Here is a 17,458-nt window from a genome sequence, read left to right on the forward strand (position 1 = left end):
TCTATGAATACTCTAAAAAAGCTTTTCAAAACAAAAGTAGTGACAGCTGATTAGCAAACAATTGTGTGCACAATATTGTGAACGAAGAGAAAGACAAAAACGGAATAATTTTAATGGAAGAGTTACAAAAATCATCGAAGGAAGTTGATAGAATAATTTTACAACTGACATCTCATTTCAATTTCGGAAACAAAGAAGGAAATGTAATTAGTGAATAAACACAGCTGTTTCTGCTCAAAATAAATACAAGATGCTGTAATGACAAGCTTAAATATTTCATTAATGATTAGGGTTTCTCAGCCAGTAGAGCAAGAATCAGTTTTATACCTGGAAATGGAGTGCCTAGGAACTGCATTCAGTTTGGTTGTAGATACTGTATCATAGAATCCCTACAGTATGGAAACAGGCCCTTCAGCCCAACACATCCACACAGATCCTCTGGAGAGAGACAGTGTCCCACCCACGTCCATTCCGCTGCATTTATCCCTGACGAATGCACCCAACCTACGTATTCCTGAACACTATGAGCCATATAGTATGGCCAATTCACCTAAACTGCACATCTTTGAATTGTGAGAAACCTGAGCACCCAGAGGAAACCCATGCAGACATGGAAAACGTGCCAACTCCTTAGTTACCCAAGGCTGGATTTGGACCTGGGTCCAGGTCCTTGGCACTGTGAAGCAGCAGTGCTAACCACTGAGCAACTGCTTCAGGAAGAGGAGCTATTGACCCCGTGGGGGCCCAGCAGAGATGCAAGGTACCAAGGTTACAAAAGGTTAAGTAATCAAACAAGGTCAGATTTATTCTCAAGTTATGAGATTAGGTTAGGTTCCCTATAGTATGGAAACCAGCCTTTCGGCTCAACAAGTCCACACCTACTCTCTGAAGGGTAACCCACCCAGACCCATTCCCCTATACTTATTGCTGACTAATGCACTTAACACTGGACAATTTAGCATGGTCAGTTCACCTAACTTGCACATCTTGGGATTCTGGGAGGAAACCCACATGGAAACAGGGAGAATGTGCAAACTCCACACAGACAGTCATCCGAGGCAGGAACCGAACCCGGAATCCTGGTGCTTTGAGGCAGCAGTGCTGACCACTCAGCCACTGTGCCGCCCAAATGACAGCACCCTGATCATATTGATGGGCTTTAAATGACAAACGGAATCAATAGAGTAGATGGAGAGAACCGATTTCCTCTGAAGATGTGATATTACAGGCGAAAATCTGGAAGCAGCTCTTCGGGCATAGAGCAACAGAATGTGGAACTTCGCAAAACACAATCGACGTTGGGAGAACAGAAATGTCGAAATTGCAGACTCACAAATGCAGCACATGCAGTGTACTAGTCAACGTTCGAAGCCTTCAAAAATCCTTCCAAAACAGGAGGTTAACTAATGCCAAGCAGGTAAAAACAAGGACTGCAGATGCTGGAAACCAGATTCTAGATTAGAGTGGTGCTGGAAAAGCACAGCAGTTTAGGCAGCATCCGAGGAGCAGGGAAATTGACGTTTCGGGCAAAAGCCCTTCATCAGCAATAGAGGCAGAGTGCCTGCAGGGTGGAGAGATAAATGAGGAGGGTAGGGGTGGGGAGAGAGTAGCATAGAGTACAATGGGTGAATGAGGGTGGGGATGAAGGTGATAGGTCAGAGAGGAGGGTGGAGTGGATAGGTGGAAGATATAGGCACATAGAACAAATCATGGGGACAGTGCGGAGCTGGAAGTTGGAACTGAGGTGAGGTGGAGGAAGGGGAAAATGAGGAAACTGGTGAAGTCCATATTGATGCCATGGGGTTGAAATGTTCCAAGTCAGAAGATGAGGTGTTCCTCCTCCAAGCGTCGGGTGGTGAGGGAACAGCAGTGAAGGAGGCCCAGGATCTCCATGTCCTCAGCTGAGTGGGAGGGAGAGTTGAAATGTTGGGCCACAGGGCGGTGTGGTCGATTGTTGCGGGTGTCCCAGAGATGTTCACTAAAGCTCTCTGCTCGGAGGAGGCTCCTTTGGGGCCTTGGATGGAGGTGAGGGAGGTGGTGTGGGTGCAGGTTTTGCAATTCCTGCGGGGGCAGGGGAAGGTGCCACGATGGGAGGGTGGGTTGTTGGGGGGAGTGGACCTGACCAGGAAGTCAGAGGGAACAAGCCTTGTGGAATGGGGTGGGGAGGGAAATATATCCTTGGTGGTGGGGTCCGTTTGGAGGTGGCGGAAATGTCGGGTGATTTGGTTTGGTTTGCCAAGCACAAAAAGGTGAACCAGTGGAGAGGGTGTGATTGGTCATGCAATTTGTCGTTCACCTTGTGGGATTGCTCCATAAGCAATGTCCCAAACTCTCACGCATCTTTTGGGAACAATCCAGGTCACCTGCTAAGTAACCTTGTAGCGGAGGATTAAGTAAAATACTCATCCACAGGTCAAAAAGTAGACTCAAATTGTATGTGATTATTGCACTTCACAGACGAAAAGGGTCAACTCGAGAGAAAGCAAAATCATGATTCTGAGAGCTGGAAAACCGGTTTCTGCCTTAGACATCAGGTCAACTTGTATGCAGTACCCTCTGGCATTTCTTCCTGGAGGAAGAACGGGTTATGGAGCTAATGTGAATGGTATTCATTATGAAGGAAATGATAGCAGGATATTTCACAAATGAAGTAAAATGGAGTCAACATGGTATTATGAACGGAAAGTCATCCCTGACAAAATTAATGGCCTTTTAACAAGCATGGTGGATAAGGATTAGATTCCCTCCAGTATGGAACAAGTCCTTTGACCCAACAAGTCCACACTGACCCTCTGAAGAGTAACCCACCCAGATCCATATTTACCACTGACAAATGCACCTAATACTATGGGCAATTTTAGCTAGGCCAATTCACCTCATCAGCACATTTTGGATTCTGGAAGGAAACCAGAACACCCAGATGAAACCCATCCAGACACAGGGAGAATGTGCAAACTCAACACAGACAGACAGTCACCCAAGGTTGGAATTGAACCTGGGTCCCTGGCACTGTGAGGCAGCAGTGCTAACCACTGAGCCATGGTGCCACCCATAAAAGGGGAAAACAGTAGATGGAGCGTGTTTGAATTTATAAAGATATTTGATAAGCTGCAACATAAACTGCTGTACAAGGGAAAAGTTTGATGGCATGGAGGATAATAACATGGATAGAAAATTGGCTAACTAGAATAGTTAAAACCGGAAACAGTCGACTTGGGATAACTTAATTCAGATTGACAAAGTGTTTTTGCCAGACAGATAAGTGCTGGGGCTCAACTATTTACAATCCACATCAACAACGATTCATATGAATCAAGGAACTATACTGAAGCCAAACCTGCTTATGGTCTGAAGTTGTGAACAAGAGTCTGCAAAAGGATTATAGGTCTGTTAGAAGGAGGAGTTAAAAATTAGCAGATATGGTACAATGTCAGAAAATGAGGTTATCCACTTTGGCAGGAAAAATAGAACTGCAGATTATTTAAACGGCAAAGACTACAGAATGCTATGGTACAGATCTAGGAGTCCTCATACAGGAATCACAAAAGGGGAGGACACTGGTACAGGAAGTAATTAAGGAGGCAGTTGGAACATTAACTTTCATTGCAAGAGGCATGGAGTGTTGGAAAAATCTGCTTACAATCACACAACATATATTTTAGTGACACATGGCATACGGTGTTCAGTTTTCATTGTGCTATTTAAAAAGGAGGAACCTACTTGAATTGCAAACAATTTGGAGAAGGTATCTTGGGCTGATTCTGGGAGTAAGTAGCTGTCTTTTGGGTGAAGGTTGAGTGGGCTGGGTTTATAGTTACGAGAATGCCTAAGAATGAAAGGTCATTTCTTTGAACCTTACAAGGTTCTGGGGTAAGCTGGACTAAGGTATTCTGGAAACAAAGGACATTTGCTTTCATGGAAAAGTCAAGAGTCTGGAATCAGGGAGCACTGTTTTAAAGATAAAAGACCTCCTATTGAAAGGCAGAGAGTGACGGAGAACTTCTGAATTCTAGAATTCACTAATTCAAAAAAGATCAGTGAAAGGTGAGTCATAACAAAATTCAAGAAGAGTTGGACAGCTACAGAAGAAGAGTTATGAATAGACCAGTGCAAAATCCACAATCAGACCAACAGATCTGGCCAAAAATGGCAGAGCAGACTTGAACACCAAATTGTCTACTCCTATTACTTATCAATGGAATCAAGGGTCAGACCAACCACAATTATGTGTGGGTGGCATGGCAGTTCAGGGGTTAGCATTGCTGCCTCACAGCGGTAGGAACCCAGGTTTGATTCCAGACTCAGGGGACTGTGTGTGGAGTTTGCACACATTCTCCCCATGTCTGCATGGGTTTCCTCCCGCAATCCAAAGATGTGCAGGCCAGGTGAATTGACCATGCAAAAATTGCCCATCATGTTAGGTGCATTAGAGGGAAATGGGTCTGGGTGGGTTACTCTTCAGATGGTTAGCGTGGACTTGTTGGGCCAAAGTGCCTATTTCCACACTGCAGGGAATCTAATTATTTAGATAAATATTGAGTGGGCAGATGGAGTTAAAATTAGATAATGCGAGGTGTTGCATTTTGCCAAGGCAAATCAGGGCAGGACTTATACACTTAAGTGGTAGGATCCAGGGCAGTGTGGCCAAATAAGAGACCTAGGGGTACAGGTGCATAGTTCCTTGAAGTGGATTTGCAGATAGACAGGGTGGTAAAAAGGCATTCAGCATGCTTGCTTCCAATGGTCAGAGCATCGAGTATAGGAATTGGGATGTCATGTTGCAGCTGGACAGGAGGCAGGCCACTTTTAGAATACCGCACAAATTCTAGTCATCCTTTTAGATGATGGATGTTGTTAAACTGGGGAGGATGTAGAAAGGATTCACAAGAATGTTGCCAGAGCTTGAGTGTTTGAGATATAGGAGGGGTTGAGGTTTTCTTCCACCCCTCACCCCAGAACATCAGAGGAGCATGGGGTGAATAGCCAAGGTCATTTTCCCAGGTAGGGAGTCCAGAATTAGAGGGAATGGCTTTAAAAAGATGAGGGAAAGAATTAAAAAAAAAGGACCTCAGGATTAATTCTATTTTTAAAAACAGAGGGTGGTGCATGTATGGAACCAGCTGCCAGAAGCAGCTGCGGAAACTGAATTACAAGATTGAAGGCGGTACCTAAATGGGTTTATGATTAGAAAGTGTTGAGGGGGATGTGGGTAGAGGTCAGATTTGGATGTCTGGTCAGCACAGACCAAAGGGGCTGTTTCTTCTTTGCAACTCCATGACCCTATGGCTCAGGAGAGTAAAGTTAACTTCCACTGTTCTCAAATAAACATGGGAAACCAGACGGATATTCAATGGACGGCCAGCTTTTGGCCAGATAGCATGAGGAGATTCCCAGACATCTCCCTCACTCCCTAAAAAAGTCAGATCAAAGACTAGCACATGCCCTCTACCTCTGGACTCCCCCACCCCAGGGAAAAGACTTTGCCTATTTATCCTACCCATGCCCCTCATTTTTATAAACCTCTAAGGTCACCCCTCAGCCTCCAACGTTCCAGGGAAAACAGCCCCAGCCTGTTCAACCTCTCCCTGTAGCTCAGATCCTCCAACCCCGGCAACATCCTTGTAAATCTTTTCCGAACCCTTTCAAGTTTCACAACATCTTTCCGATAGGAAGACCAGAATTGCACACAATATTCCAACAGTGGCCTAACCAATGTCCTGTAGAGCCGCAACATGACCTCCCAACTCCTGTACTCAATACTCTGACCAATAAAGGAAAGCATACCAAACGCCGCCTTCACTATCCTATCTACCTGTGACTCCACTTTCAAGGAGCTATGAACCTGCACTCCAAGGTCTCTTTGTTCAGCAACACACCCTAGGACCTTACCATTAAGTGTAGAAGTCCTGCTAAGATTTGGAGATGCCGGTGTTGGACTGGGTTGTATAAAGTTAAAAACACAAATACCAGGTTATAGTCCAACAGATGTAATTGAGTGCACCAACTTTCAGAGCACATCATCCTGATGGAGCAGTGCTTGGGAAGCACTAGCTTTTGGAGTGCTGCTCCATCAGGTGGTTGATGTGCTCCAAAAGCTAGTGCTTCCAATTAAACCTGGTGGACTATAACCTGGTGTTGAGAGTTTTAACTTAGTCCTGCTACGAGTTACTTTCCCAAAATGCAGCACCTCACATTTATCTAAATTAAACTCCATCTGCCACTCCTCAGCCCATTGGCCCATCTGAGCAAGATCCCATTGTAATCCGAGGTAACCTTCTTTGCTGAGCATACACTTCCAATTTTGGAGTCATCTGAAGACTTACTAACTATACTTCTTATGCTCACATCCAAATCATTTTATATAAAGTGAGAAAAAGTAGTAGACCTATGTTTCTTCTTTCTGGAGATCCAACAGTAATGGAAAAGTCAACATACTGGTTTTCAAATTGGGGTGTTGAACATTTGCAAGGTCAAAAGTGAAGTGATTACCAAGCAGAGCCAGCAAAAAGGCCAGCCTAATGAAGGATAGAGGTGATGTATGCTCTTCAGATATATAGCACTGAGCAATCTGGACACCATAGCCTGGAGGGAGTACAGGGAGAACAGCATGCAGAACAACATCAAATATTTTTCAGCATATAGCTTTCTTCAAATATAAGAATATGCTGCTTCACTTGCCAGGAGACCTGCTATCATGTTGTGCCACATTTATCTGTGTTGCACAGCTCCCATACATCCATGTTGCTTATCTGCAAGCTGCGATGTCTGACATCCAGAGAGTTTGCTCCTTCTTTCTGGTGCCTATTTTACCCTGTGGAATAGATCTCCAACTTTCCAGCTCCGATCAAGCAGGTAAAACACTTTTCTGCATGTCACTTAAATTTGTTTTGCTCTTAAAATGTCAAGTTACTCTTCAATGTTCCTTTTGGTTCACAAGTGAATTTTTAGCCTTGCATCTCAGTCCTTTGAAATGTGAATACTACTGCCCCCCCCCCCCCCACTACACAGATTTTTTAAAATTCCTTCATGAGCACCACTCAAGTGTGATCAACACAAGGTCTTTAATCAAAGTGTACTCAAGATGTCTCTCTCTGCAATATGTGCCTCATGATAGAAAAGTCACAGAGGATCATAGACTAGGAAGGACACTTGTACATAATTACATTTCAAACCCAAAACAGTTTTTGGCTAGGTTTGAGACAAACAGTAAAAATGGAGAGAATGTAGCAACTTTTTCCCTTGTCACCAGCTCAAACTTTTTGCTGATACATCACATCTGCCATTGTTGTCATTTATTCTAAGCAAATCTATCACCAGGTTTCAGTGTGACACCATCCATTTCAACCTTCCCTTCTCATATTCCTTCAAACAATGTGGGCGGCACGGTGGCACAGTGGTTAGCATTGCTGCCTCACAGCACCTGAGACCCGGGTTCACTTCCCGACTCAGGCGACTGACTGTGTGGAGTTTGCACGTTCTCCCCGTGTCTGCGTGGGTTTCCTCCGGGTGCTCCGGTTTCCTCCCACAGTCACAAAGATGTGCGGTTCAGGTGAATTGGCCATGCTAAATTGCCTGTAGTGTTAGGTAGGGGGTAAATGTAGGGGTATGGGTGGATTGTGCTTCGGCGGGTCGGTGTGGACTTGTTGGGCCGAAGGGCCTGTTTCCACACTAAGTCTAATCTAATCTAAAAAAAATCATTCGTTTTGCTTTCTTTTGAGTGCATTCAATCCATATTCTAAGCTTCTAGTTGTTACTCATGTGATATTTTGTAGGGCCACTTTGGTTTCTGCAATTAGCGCGGAGTCAGTATCCTACGTATTTATGTCCCAGCATCAGATGCCAGCCTTCAGCCAATTTCATTAGCTATTTCTTGATATCACATGAAACATATGACAGCACCCAATACTGCAAAGGCTACTGGACCCTGACAACATTCCAGCAGTCGTATTGAAGACTTGCCCTCCAAAGCATGCCATGACTAATCTGCTCCAGTATACCAACACTGGCACCTACAAAATGTAAAAACTGCCCAGTTTAAATGTCCTGTCTGTATACATACACAAACAAAAAAGGACAAATCCAAACTAGATAGTAAACCAGAGACTACCGAGACAGCACCTTTTGAAACCATGACTACTATCACCATCTAGAAGTACAAGGGCAAAGATACAGGGGAGCCATGACCTACAGATTCCCCTCAAAAGCTGCTCACTGCGCTCCCCACCCCACCGACTTGGAACTATATCACTGTTCCTTCCATGTCCCTGGTTTACAATTTGGCAACTCCCTCCCTAACAGCATTGTGGATGTATCTACACAAAACAGGCTGCAGTAGAGTCATACAGCACAAAAACAGACCCTTCAGTCCAATCAGTCCATACTGAACAATTCCAAAGTAAACTAGTCCCACCTGCCTGCTCCTGGCCCATATCCATCTCAACCTTTCCTATTCATTCTATGCAAACGTTTTTTAAACATAGCAGTTGTACCCACAATCACCATTTCAAAAGTTCATTCCACACATGAGCCACCCCATGTAAAAGCTTTGCCTTCATGCCTTAAAGATTCTCTCCTTAAAAAAAAAAGTGCGCCCTCATCTTGAAATCCACTATCCGCAAGAAAAACAACGACCAATAACTATCTACACATTTCATGACTCTGTAAGGTCACCCTCTCAACCTCCTGTGCTCTAGTGAAAAAAAAAGGTTCCAGTCTTGCTTTATAACCTTCCAAACCCAGCAACATCCCAGTAAATCTAGTCAATCCTCTCCATTTTAAGTAATATCCTTGCTATAACTGGGCGTCCAGAACTGGACACAGTATTCCAGAAATTCAAAGAGGCAGCTCACTCCATCTGTTTCAAGGGCAATAACAGACAGTTAGTAAATGCTGGCCCAGCCAGGGACACATTCCCTGGGTGATTTTTTAAAAATAAATGCTCTGCCTCTAAATTTTAAATCACTTGAATAAGATCTGAATATTTGATTAGTGTAGAGACTTAATTGTTGATGACAGTAAGCAGCCTTTTTATATTCCTTATGTCACTTCAACCATGGTTCTTTTTCTAGACCAGCACTGACTGCCACAATTAAAAAGCTCTGGATAAATCTCATCTTTCATGTCAATGTCACATTTCTGTCAGCTTTCAGTGATAAATACAATTGAATTTTTTTTTCCATGGGAAATGAAGTTTAGGTTCTTATTTACTTTACCATTTATTTGATAATGTTTAAGTTAAATATTCCCTTGGTGGTTCCTGTACCTCACATACTGAATGATGAGGACCATCAAGCTTTTGTGGACAGCTGAACATATAAGGCACATTGTAAAAGGGGGCAATTGGTGAATGGCCAATATAGGACATTCTAGACTGTAACACTGCTTCACTTAAAATGCCATATCTTTTCACTTGCAGAAATTAGGAGCGATGCTCCAAAGAATGCAGGACAGGATACCAACTTAGCATTCCAAGATTGTATCTCACTTGAAGAAATTCAGAGTTTCCAAATAGAGCACCAATAATCGTCTGCACATAAAAGTAGGTGTCGAGTATTACATATTCAGGGTTAAAGTGGTCTCCAACTAATTTCAAGCATTGCTGCCAAACCTCTACCTGCTAACTAACAGCAGCCATTATCAAACTCTCAGAAGAGGAGTCTTATCAGATTCCAAAGGCCAACTCTGCTTCCCTCTACACTGATGCTGACAGATCTACTGGGTTTCTCAAGCACTTCCCATTTTTATCTCAAAATTCCATCATCTGCAGTATTTTGCTTGTTCTTTTCGATTTCTCCTTGATCACATGACTCATGGGGCAGACAGGGCATTCAACCAAGAACCAAGATTGCCTGGGACAGACTGGGGAGCATCTGTCTAGTATTCTTTGTATCTCTGAACAAGAATAAATGATTCCACTGTTGAGGGTTTCAAGGAAGTGCTCAGCATAAAATTTCAATTTTCTAACTACAGTAACAACATGCAAAAACAAAGTGTAGTATTCTAAAGTTTTTTCTAATCCCGACTTCCATTGTGCCTTTTCAGTGGTGAAGGCTCCTGCAAACCACTGGCTGGTATGGGCAAGTCACAAGGAAGTGAAGCACCAAAAATGGAGTCAAATTAAAATTAAGTTGACTGAACAATCAAACTTGTTATTTTATATGACGATAATTAACTCCATGCTATAACTGTCACAAGTACAGGCCAGGGTTCAGCAATGCCAAAAATAAACATGTGAATACAAGAGAAAAGGAAATTTCACCACCAATATTCAGTGCTCCTGCTGATAAAGCTCTTCCTGAATTTACTGCATCATCCCAGTGTTAAAATTTCATCTCAAGTCATTCCTAAACCCACTTGGTCTTTCCCATCCTCTCAACACAAGATCACTGTTAGCCCATAAACCACAGTACACTTCAGCTCCCTAACCATTTGCGCTTACATCTTCTCAAATCAAGGTTTTACCAAAACCAGTTTCACTATGTCACTGTCCAATATGCAGCCACACCAGCATACTAAACGCAGAGAAAAGCGGTCACAGAATTTCAAATGCCTCTGTTTCCAAAGTGAAATTACATAGACCTGACTATTGGAGCACCAGTCCAAAGTAAATTTCAGTACAGCACCTAAAAAAAAGGTGCTACTCTAAAGTAGTGTCCCTACTTCTGGATTAGAAGGACTGGATTCAAGTTCTGCCTGCTCCAGAAGTGTATCCTAGTATCTGAACAGGTTAATTCAAAATATCTAAAGGATATCTACTCACTAAAAGGAACGGTGGAGAAAACAAAAAGTTCAAAGAAGCTGGTATGCCTCCACTGGCAAACTAACCTGCATTTAAAAGGTGCTATGTTTGTACATAATATGTAGAATCGTCAAGTGATTATAATCTTGATCTAAAATTTTAAAGAAAAATTGCGATGGATTGGTATTGTTGTTTCAAACACTGACACTGCAACACAAGACACAGAACACACCCACATTTTGTGGAAAGTTTAGCTTCCCACATTATGCTCCGAGACTAGTTCTCTTAAAATCTATGCAGACACTCATTTCATAGGGATCTTTCACACTGGATTTGTTTGCACTATTTTATGAGCTGCATTTTAATGTCTGGCGTTGGCTGCATGTTTTGGTCTAAGCCCTCTACGCAACAGCATAACTTTTTGGAATTAATATTTATTTCTACTTCAGTCCTTTTCTTGATCTTAAGTGCAATACATGAATAGCAAAATTGCCTGGAGGATCCTAGAAATAGCTTGTTTCACTATACAGCAGACATGGTGGCCAGTTTAAAAGAAAGTCATTAATGTGTTTCTGCTATAGTAACGGCAAGAGAAGGTTGACATGGCATGTGAAGTGTTTGCACAATAACATCATTCACAGTAACAGTTCAAAGCTATAATCATTAACCCAGTAGCTACATTATACCAACACAATACTGCCAAATCATGATAAAAATAAGACACTTGCAAGAGTTTTGTTTAATCAGATGCTGGTCCATGTGAGTACAATTTTAAAAAAAAACACATCTTAGTCACAAAAACAAATACATCCACACATGTACAAATGGAGGCTGGGAGGGAAGAGTTAGTACATCAGAAATAAGTTTGCTGACTGATATTCAGCCACCCACCCCTAGAGAATTTCCTTTAAAACCAAATGGTGAATCAATGATATCAGCCTCCAGGCTCCTCATTACCCAGTCTCAGATAGTGAAGTTTGAGAGGATTGACAACACTATAAACCAAAGATGAATCCCAGCTAAACCAACAATCTCAAAACCTCAATTCATAATTTCAGTTACCTTGTTTAAAAATAGGGCATGAAGCAAATACCAAAATTTACACCCAGTGATCTTACACTATGAGCCATCTTTAATTGTTGGTTTTACACCCAAGCATCCATGTTAGCCAAAGGAAAAAAAACACGCAAAGTTACTCTCACACTTTTAACAAAGATTTACAGTCGCTCAGCCTCAATACTTACGAAAATCAAATTCTCACTAGAAAAGGGCCATAGCATGTGAAATCTCAAATATGTCATTCAAACCAACACAGGCACTTTATTTTTAGCCTCTGGAATATTGAAATCAAGACCTCTTAATGGCCATCATGTCTATCAAAACTGTTATCAGCAAACATTTGCTAGATATTAACAATGCTAATTTTCTGTACTTTCTAAAGTTTGTATGCTTCAGAATTCACTTACCTCTGAATTTCTTAGGTGGGTTGTTCAAGTCTCCAGCATCTGGCTGCACCACACATCGGTCATCTACAAGGCTTTCAAAGAAATTTTTAAAAAAAAGACTGTTACATAAACCTCTAGACACTCCATTTTTATTATTGGCTCTCTATTACTTTGTTGAGTTTGGTTCTTTTCCTCTTATTGCAATTGACAATTCCCAACTCCATTGAGGCAATGTAGTGCACATAGGATGAGATCAAGGAGATTCCCTCATGCTGGCATCTCCTTCAGAATGCCAACTGTACAGTACATTGCTGAATGCTTTAGGTGAGCATTATCTCACGAAATGCATCAGCTTAACATTGGTAGGAGCAAAAATTAGGGAATCTCTTCCAGATGATCAAATAGAATATCAAAATACAAAAATGAACAACCAGTGCAGGTTTCAAAACAGAAGATCTTGTTGGTCCAAAATTTAGCAAGCTTTCTAAAAGGTTGTAATAGAGATAGCTAGTGACAGTGCTGGGCATGTAATGAAACTGGATTATCAAAAAATGCTTTTGAAAATATGTCACATAATAAACCAACAAAAGGCTTAAGTATATGGAAGTCAGGAGACAAGTAGCAAGGAATGGATTGCCAGTTGGCCCCAATATAGAAACGAGAGGGAATAAAAGGTACAGTAGTTATTCAGAGTGTGTCAAAGTGGAAAGTAATGGCCCAGAAGGTTCAGTGCTGGGACCACTGCTCGTCACTTTTGATCACAGGTCGAAATTGTAAGTTCAAAATTTGTTGCAGCAACAATTGCAGGAAAACAGTCATGACAGGAGAGACTGTAAAAATTTACAGGCAGACATTTGTGAACATGCAACATAGACAAACTACTGGGCAAATTAGTAAAATGGAAGGTAGCATATTTTGGAATTTATTAATTGCAATATGTAAATCTTGGTAGGACAAAGGAAGATTGGCATATTTGTATTCAAAAACCTCCATCACAAAAGGTTGCACCCAACTAGGCAAGAAAGCTGGCATAGTGCGATTCAGCCAAATGAGCTGTTAATGTGCCATATACCTTGTGTGATCCCAAGCCATTTTAAATTCAAGCTTTTCCCAAATCATTGCACATTTAAAAGATAAGAGAGATTAAACTTCAGAACTCAGTGATCAAAAACCTGGAACCCATCAGTTCATTTTGGTGAATCTATCCAAAAAGATGACCAAACCTGATGCAGTGCTGATCTGCAATTACTCAACCAAAAGGCTGGAAAAACATTTGAAATAATACGTTTAACTTTGTTCATCCACCCCCCACCCAAAAATCATCAGGACAGAGCACAACAGTGGGAGCAGTCAAAGAATATCAGTGAGGAAGAACTTTGCATCTGGGAGTGGGAGTGGGAGTGGGAGTGGGAGTGGGAGTGGGAGTGGGAGAGGGAGAGGGAGAGGGAGAGGGAGTGGGAGTGGGAGAGGGAGTGGGAGAGGGAGTGGGAGAGGGAGTGGGAGAGGAATGAAGAAGTTTGTCGCTATAAAAACAAAATCAAATCTAAGTTTGAGGATTAGTCAATTTAAGCATGCAGATAATTGAGAAAATTGAGAGAGTTGGGCTGTTAAAAAGTTAAAAGCTTGTTAAAAGTTAAAAAACATTATGTTTTTTTTATATGAATGCAGTTGCATTAACAATCTTCCCCCAAAACCAATTGCACATAGTATGTTTTTTTGCAATTTCTCTCAAAGTAGATTATATGATATTTCAAACAGTTACCCGACCATGGACACCTACTACTACAGCAACAGAGACAATTGAACAGATGCTAATGATTAAAGCATGGGCTGGACATAGCAGTGAAGCAGTGTCATATCACATGCTGCATTCAGGAAATCCAATTCTAATTTTCACACTTCGAATGCTCAAAAAAAAAGTTTCACATATTACTTGACATTTCAGAAAATGCTTTGCAAGCTTTAAAGACCCCATGTTTAGACATGAGGTATCAATCATTCCATTCCCAGCTCTAGCTAACCCTCAAAAGCCATTTACACCCAAGAAATTGAGCAAGAAGCAATCCACCCTGCTCTCCTTCAAACATTCTTAACTGTAACGATGGGGTCAAAAAGAGTATCTGCATTCAAAACAGCAGAAAAAAAACAAACTTGTTGGGGGGGGGGGGGGGGGGGGGGGGGGCTGAAGAAGCAGTCAACATTTCAAAGTCATAACCTTCAAATGGTGCTTAGTGCTTTTCTCCATGGGGATGAATAAAAATCTATTCAGGTACTGCCTCTGCACTTAGATTCCTAAACTCCTCTCCTTAAAAGGCTCTTTCCAGGGGAAATAGTTATACAAAACCTCATCAAGATGAACCAATCTTTATTTTCAGTCTGGACAAAGCACCATCAAGCTATTTGATCAGCACACTACTTACAGAACTAAAACTCAACTAGAGAAGAATAAATTAAAAAGGGGGTAAAATTGACGTGAGCCAAAAGGAAATGGTCGAGATAATCTACTCTGTTGTGGTTCTGTTCGCCGAGCTGGAAGTTTTTGCTGCAAACATTTCGTTCTCTGGCTCCAATAGCACTGATGATGTTCCCTAGCCAGGGAACGAAACGTTTGCAGCAAAAACTTCCAGTTCGGCGAACAGAACCACAACAACGGACACCCGAGCTACAAATCTTCAACCAGACTATAATCTACTCTGTAGCTATAACTTCATTTCTACATTCTCTTCTTTTACTCTGAAGTACTTATGTAAAGGTCTTATTTGCCTGGATAATACATAATACAATACTTTTCTCTGTATCTCAGTACATCCGACAGGTAGTCAGATCAAACTTTCTTTAGGAAAGAAAGGACATTGGTTTTGGACTTCCCAAATTAGAGAAGAGCACAATGGAGAGGTGAACACTTAGTGAAAGAATTTCAACAAAATGAGTTGAAGGTCTAGTTTCCAGTGGCATTTGTTTCCAATGGAGGGCAAAAGTAGTGGAAAGTGCATTAGGGACCAGAGTTGGCCAAATGCCAAGTCATTGAAGAGCTATTGTTCTCTATTGGCTGGAAAGGCATCATTAAGGAAAGCTCAGGAACTGAAGCATTGGAGGAGGTTTATTAGCCCAACATCAATGATGACAATTCCAATATGACCTGAACAGTGTTGCAATGCACTGCACTTCCTGAGCCATGAGCAGACCTGGCAGCTAAATGCGACACTCCTGCTTTCACAGGAAATAAAAGGTGCCCAATGAAAGTCCACGAAGAGTAAGGCTGAATGGTGAAAATGGCATGATCAAATCAATGAATGCAACCTTTGTAGTGGATGTGTGATATCAGGCAGGGAATGCAAGACATGAAAGCAAAGAAACCAGAACCGATGCGGATAACCTAAAAATGGGTATGTTGAGGCGCAGACAGGAGATGGCTTCATTCGTGGACCCACAATGAGTGGTGGATAAACAATGCAATGCAGATGCCTCTAACAATGCTCTGAATCTCCACCTCTCTGGGATAATTCAGTTAGAGAGGCAGGAACACCAGGATTTACCAGGAAAATAGCTCAAACATAGGTGAAAACTGACAAATGGTCCTTAAATGAGGAACACTCCAACCCATAAGCAGTGCCAATATAGTGATCGGATTTCAACACATTTAATTGCAATTCCAAGCCGCAGAGAACAAGTGTTTGCTAAATTGCAATGTGCCCCGAGTACAGCACTGAAGGACGTTGGTGTTTGAAGTGAGCAAACAATTTAGTCAGCAAAGTCATTCAGAACCACGATTGACGATGTTTATTATACATTAATGCCCTCAATATAAACCACAGTTAGAAAGCGCTTGTGGCACAGTGGTAGTGTCCCTGTCTTGGAGCCAGGAAGCCCGGGTAAAACAAAACTCCAACCTCTCCAGAGTAGTGCGGGATAACACTACTGGTTGGTTAGAAAAATATCCATAAACCACCGTTTTTGCTTATTTTCATGGGCTAGTGAGTAAACCAACAACTGGTGGTGATGCAGGAAAAAATCAAACCTTTCAGAACTTAGATGCCAGAATTCACCAAGATCCTCAGACACGACACGTTGATACTGACGTTGGGTACATTTCCCCTCCCAGACAGTTTGTCAGTTTTAATTCCATGGCAAGTTATTAATTCAGCAAAAAAAAGTCTAACAAACCTATCAGCGGCAAGTTTATCTCATGCTTACCCTAAAGTACTGATGAACCCATTGACAGATCCTTCCGAGTACAAGGAGACTATATCTCCAATGTGAAGAAAACTCGACATTTTGTCAGACATCTCTCATCCCTTTCTCTCGGCGACCAAGTCAAGCACAATATCGCCACCTCTACAACGAGACGAATAAAAAAAACCTTAATAGCAAATAATGATAATAAAATATAATTTTTCAAGAATGCAATATTAGCATTAAAAAGATAAATCATCACCGTTAATATAGCTCTGCTAAACAGTTATTTTAATCTTGAAGCATCCGAATTGCAATCTAAACTCCAAACATAGACCTTCAGACTTAGAACGACCAAAGTGCAGAGAATTACATTCCACACAGTGACCGCTACATTTATGGACTTAACAATACAGACATCAGGCTGAGTGTTCGCCAGACAAGTTCAACAGGACGTCGCAGATCGTAAAGATAGATCGCAGCTTCAAACATGAGCCAACGGGGCACTGCATTTTATTTCAGCCCCGATGCGCTGAAAACCTGCAGACCCGTTATCCGCTTTCAAGTTGCAAGTTTACGAAGTTTACCTTTCTATTAAAAAAGGAGCATGAATGAACAACGGCATATTTAAAACAGAACATTTCTTACATTAGGTAGAGGGCTCCTTCGTTCTATCCTGCTTCACTTTCAAGTTGATTTGAAGTTAAAGCAAGGCATAGCGCCTTTAAGAAAAACAGACCTGAAGAGTCGGAGCCCGAACAGATAGTGATGATAGAAGTAATATCTAGGTAGTACAGAGGAAATCCATGGCTGCTCAGTCTTTTTTCATCCTTTCCAGTGAGACAGTTCCCGTTAGATAACACAGCTCTCCGCCAGCCCCTCTCTCGCTTGTAGCAATAGCAGCAGCTGTTACAAGCTTCTTCACCTATCAGCGAGCCCGCACGGTCCACCATGCACCCTGGGACATGTAGTCCCGCCTCCCCGCATCCTCCGCCTGTTCCTAGACAAATTGGCGCAAACAAAGGACTACAGATCCCGGCGGGCTCCGCACCAAATCGCGCGACCTGCACGTCCCCTCATTACCATTGGGAGGCCAGCCGGC

The 17,458-nt window shown here is 42.1% G+C and overlaps 1 protein-coding gene across 1 annotated transcript in view; it reads right to left on the reverse strand.

The window, feature by feature from the left end:
- The window catches only part of itpr1b (inositol 1,4,5-trisphosphate receptor, type 1b), a 505,447-nt gene extending 488,240 nt beyond the window's left edge, over positions 1-17,207 (reverse strand). Inside the window, exons 1-3 of the mRNA XM_060835732.1 lie at positions 17,096-17,207; positions 16,378-16,518; positions 12,205-12,275 (exon numbers count right to left, since the gene is read on the reverse strand). Of these exons, the coding sequence (XP_060691715.1) occupies positions 12,205-12,275; positions 16,378-16,469 (163 nt within the window). The 5' untranslated portion in view covers positions 16,470-16,518; positions 17,096-17,207. The remainder of the gene's footprint in view (positions 1-12,204; positions 12,276-16,377; positions 16,519-17,095) is intronic.
- Positions 17,208-17,458: the final 251 nt, after the last annotated feature.

The sequence above is a fragment of the Hemiscyllium ocellatum genome, chromosome 14, assembly GCF_020745735.1.
Source record: "Hemiscyllium ocellatum isolate sHemOce1 chromosome 14, sHemOce1.pat.X.cur, whole genome shotgun sequence".
NCBI lineage: Eukaryota > Metazoa > Chordata > Chondrichthyes > Orectolobiformes > Hemiscylliidae > Hemiscyllium > Hemiscyllium ocellatum.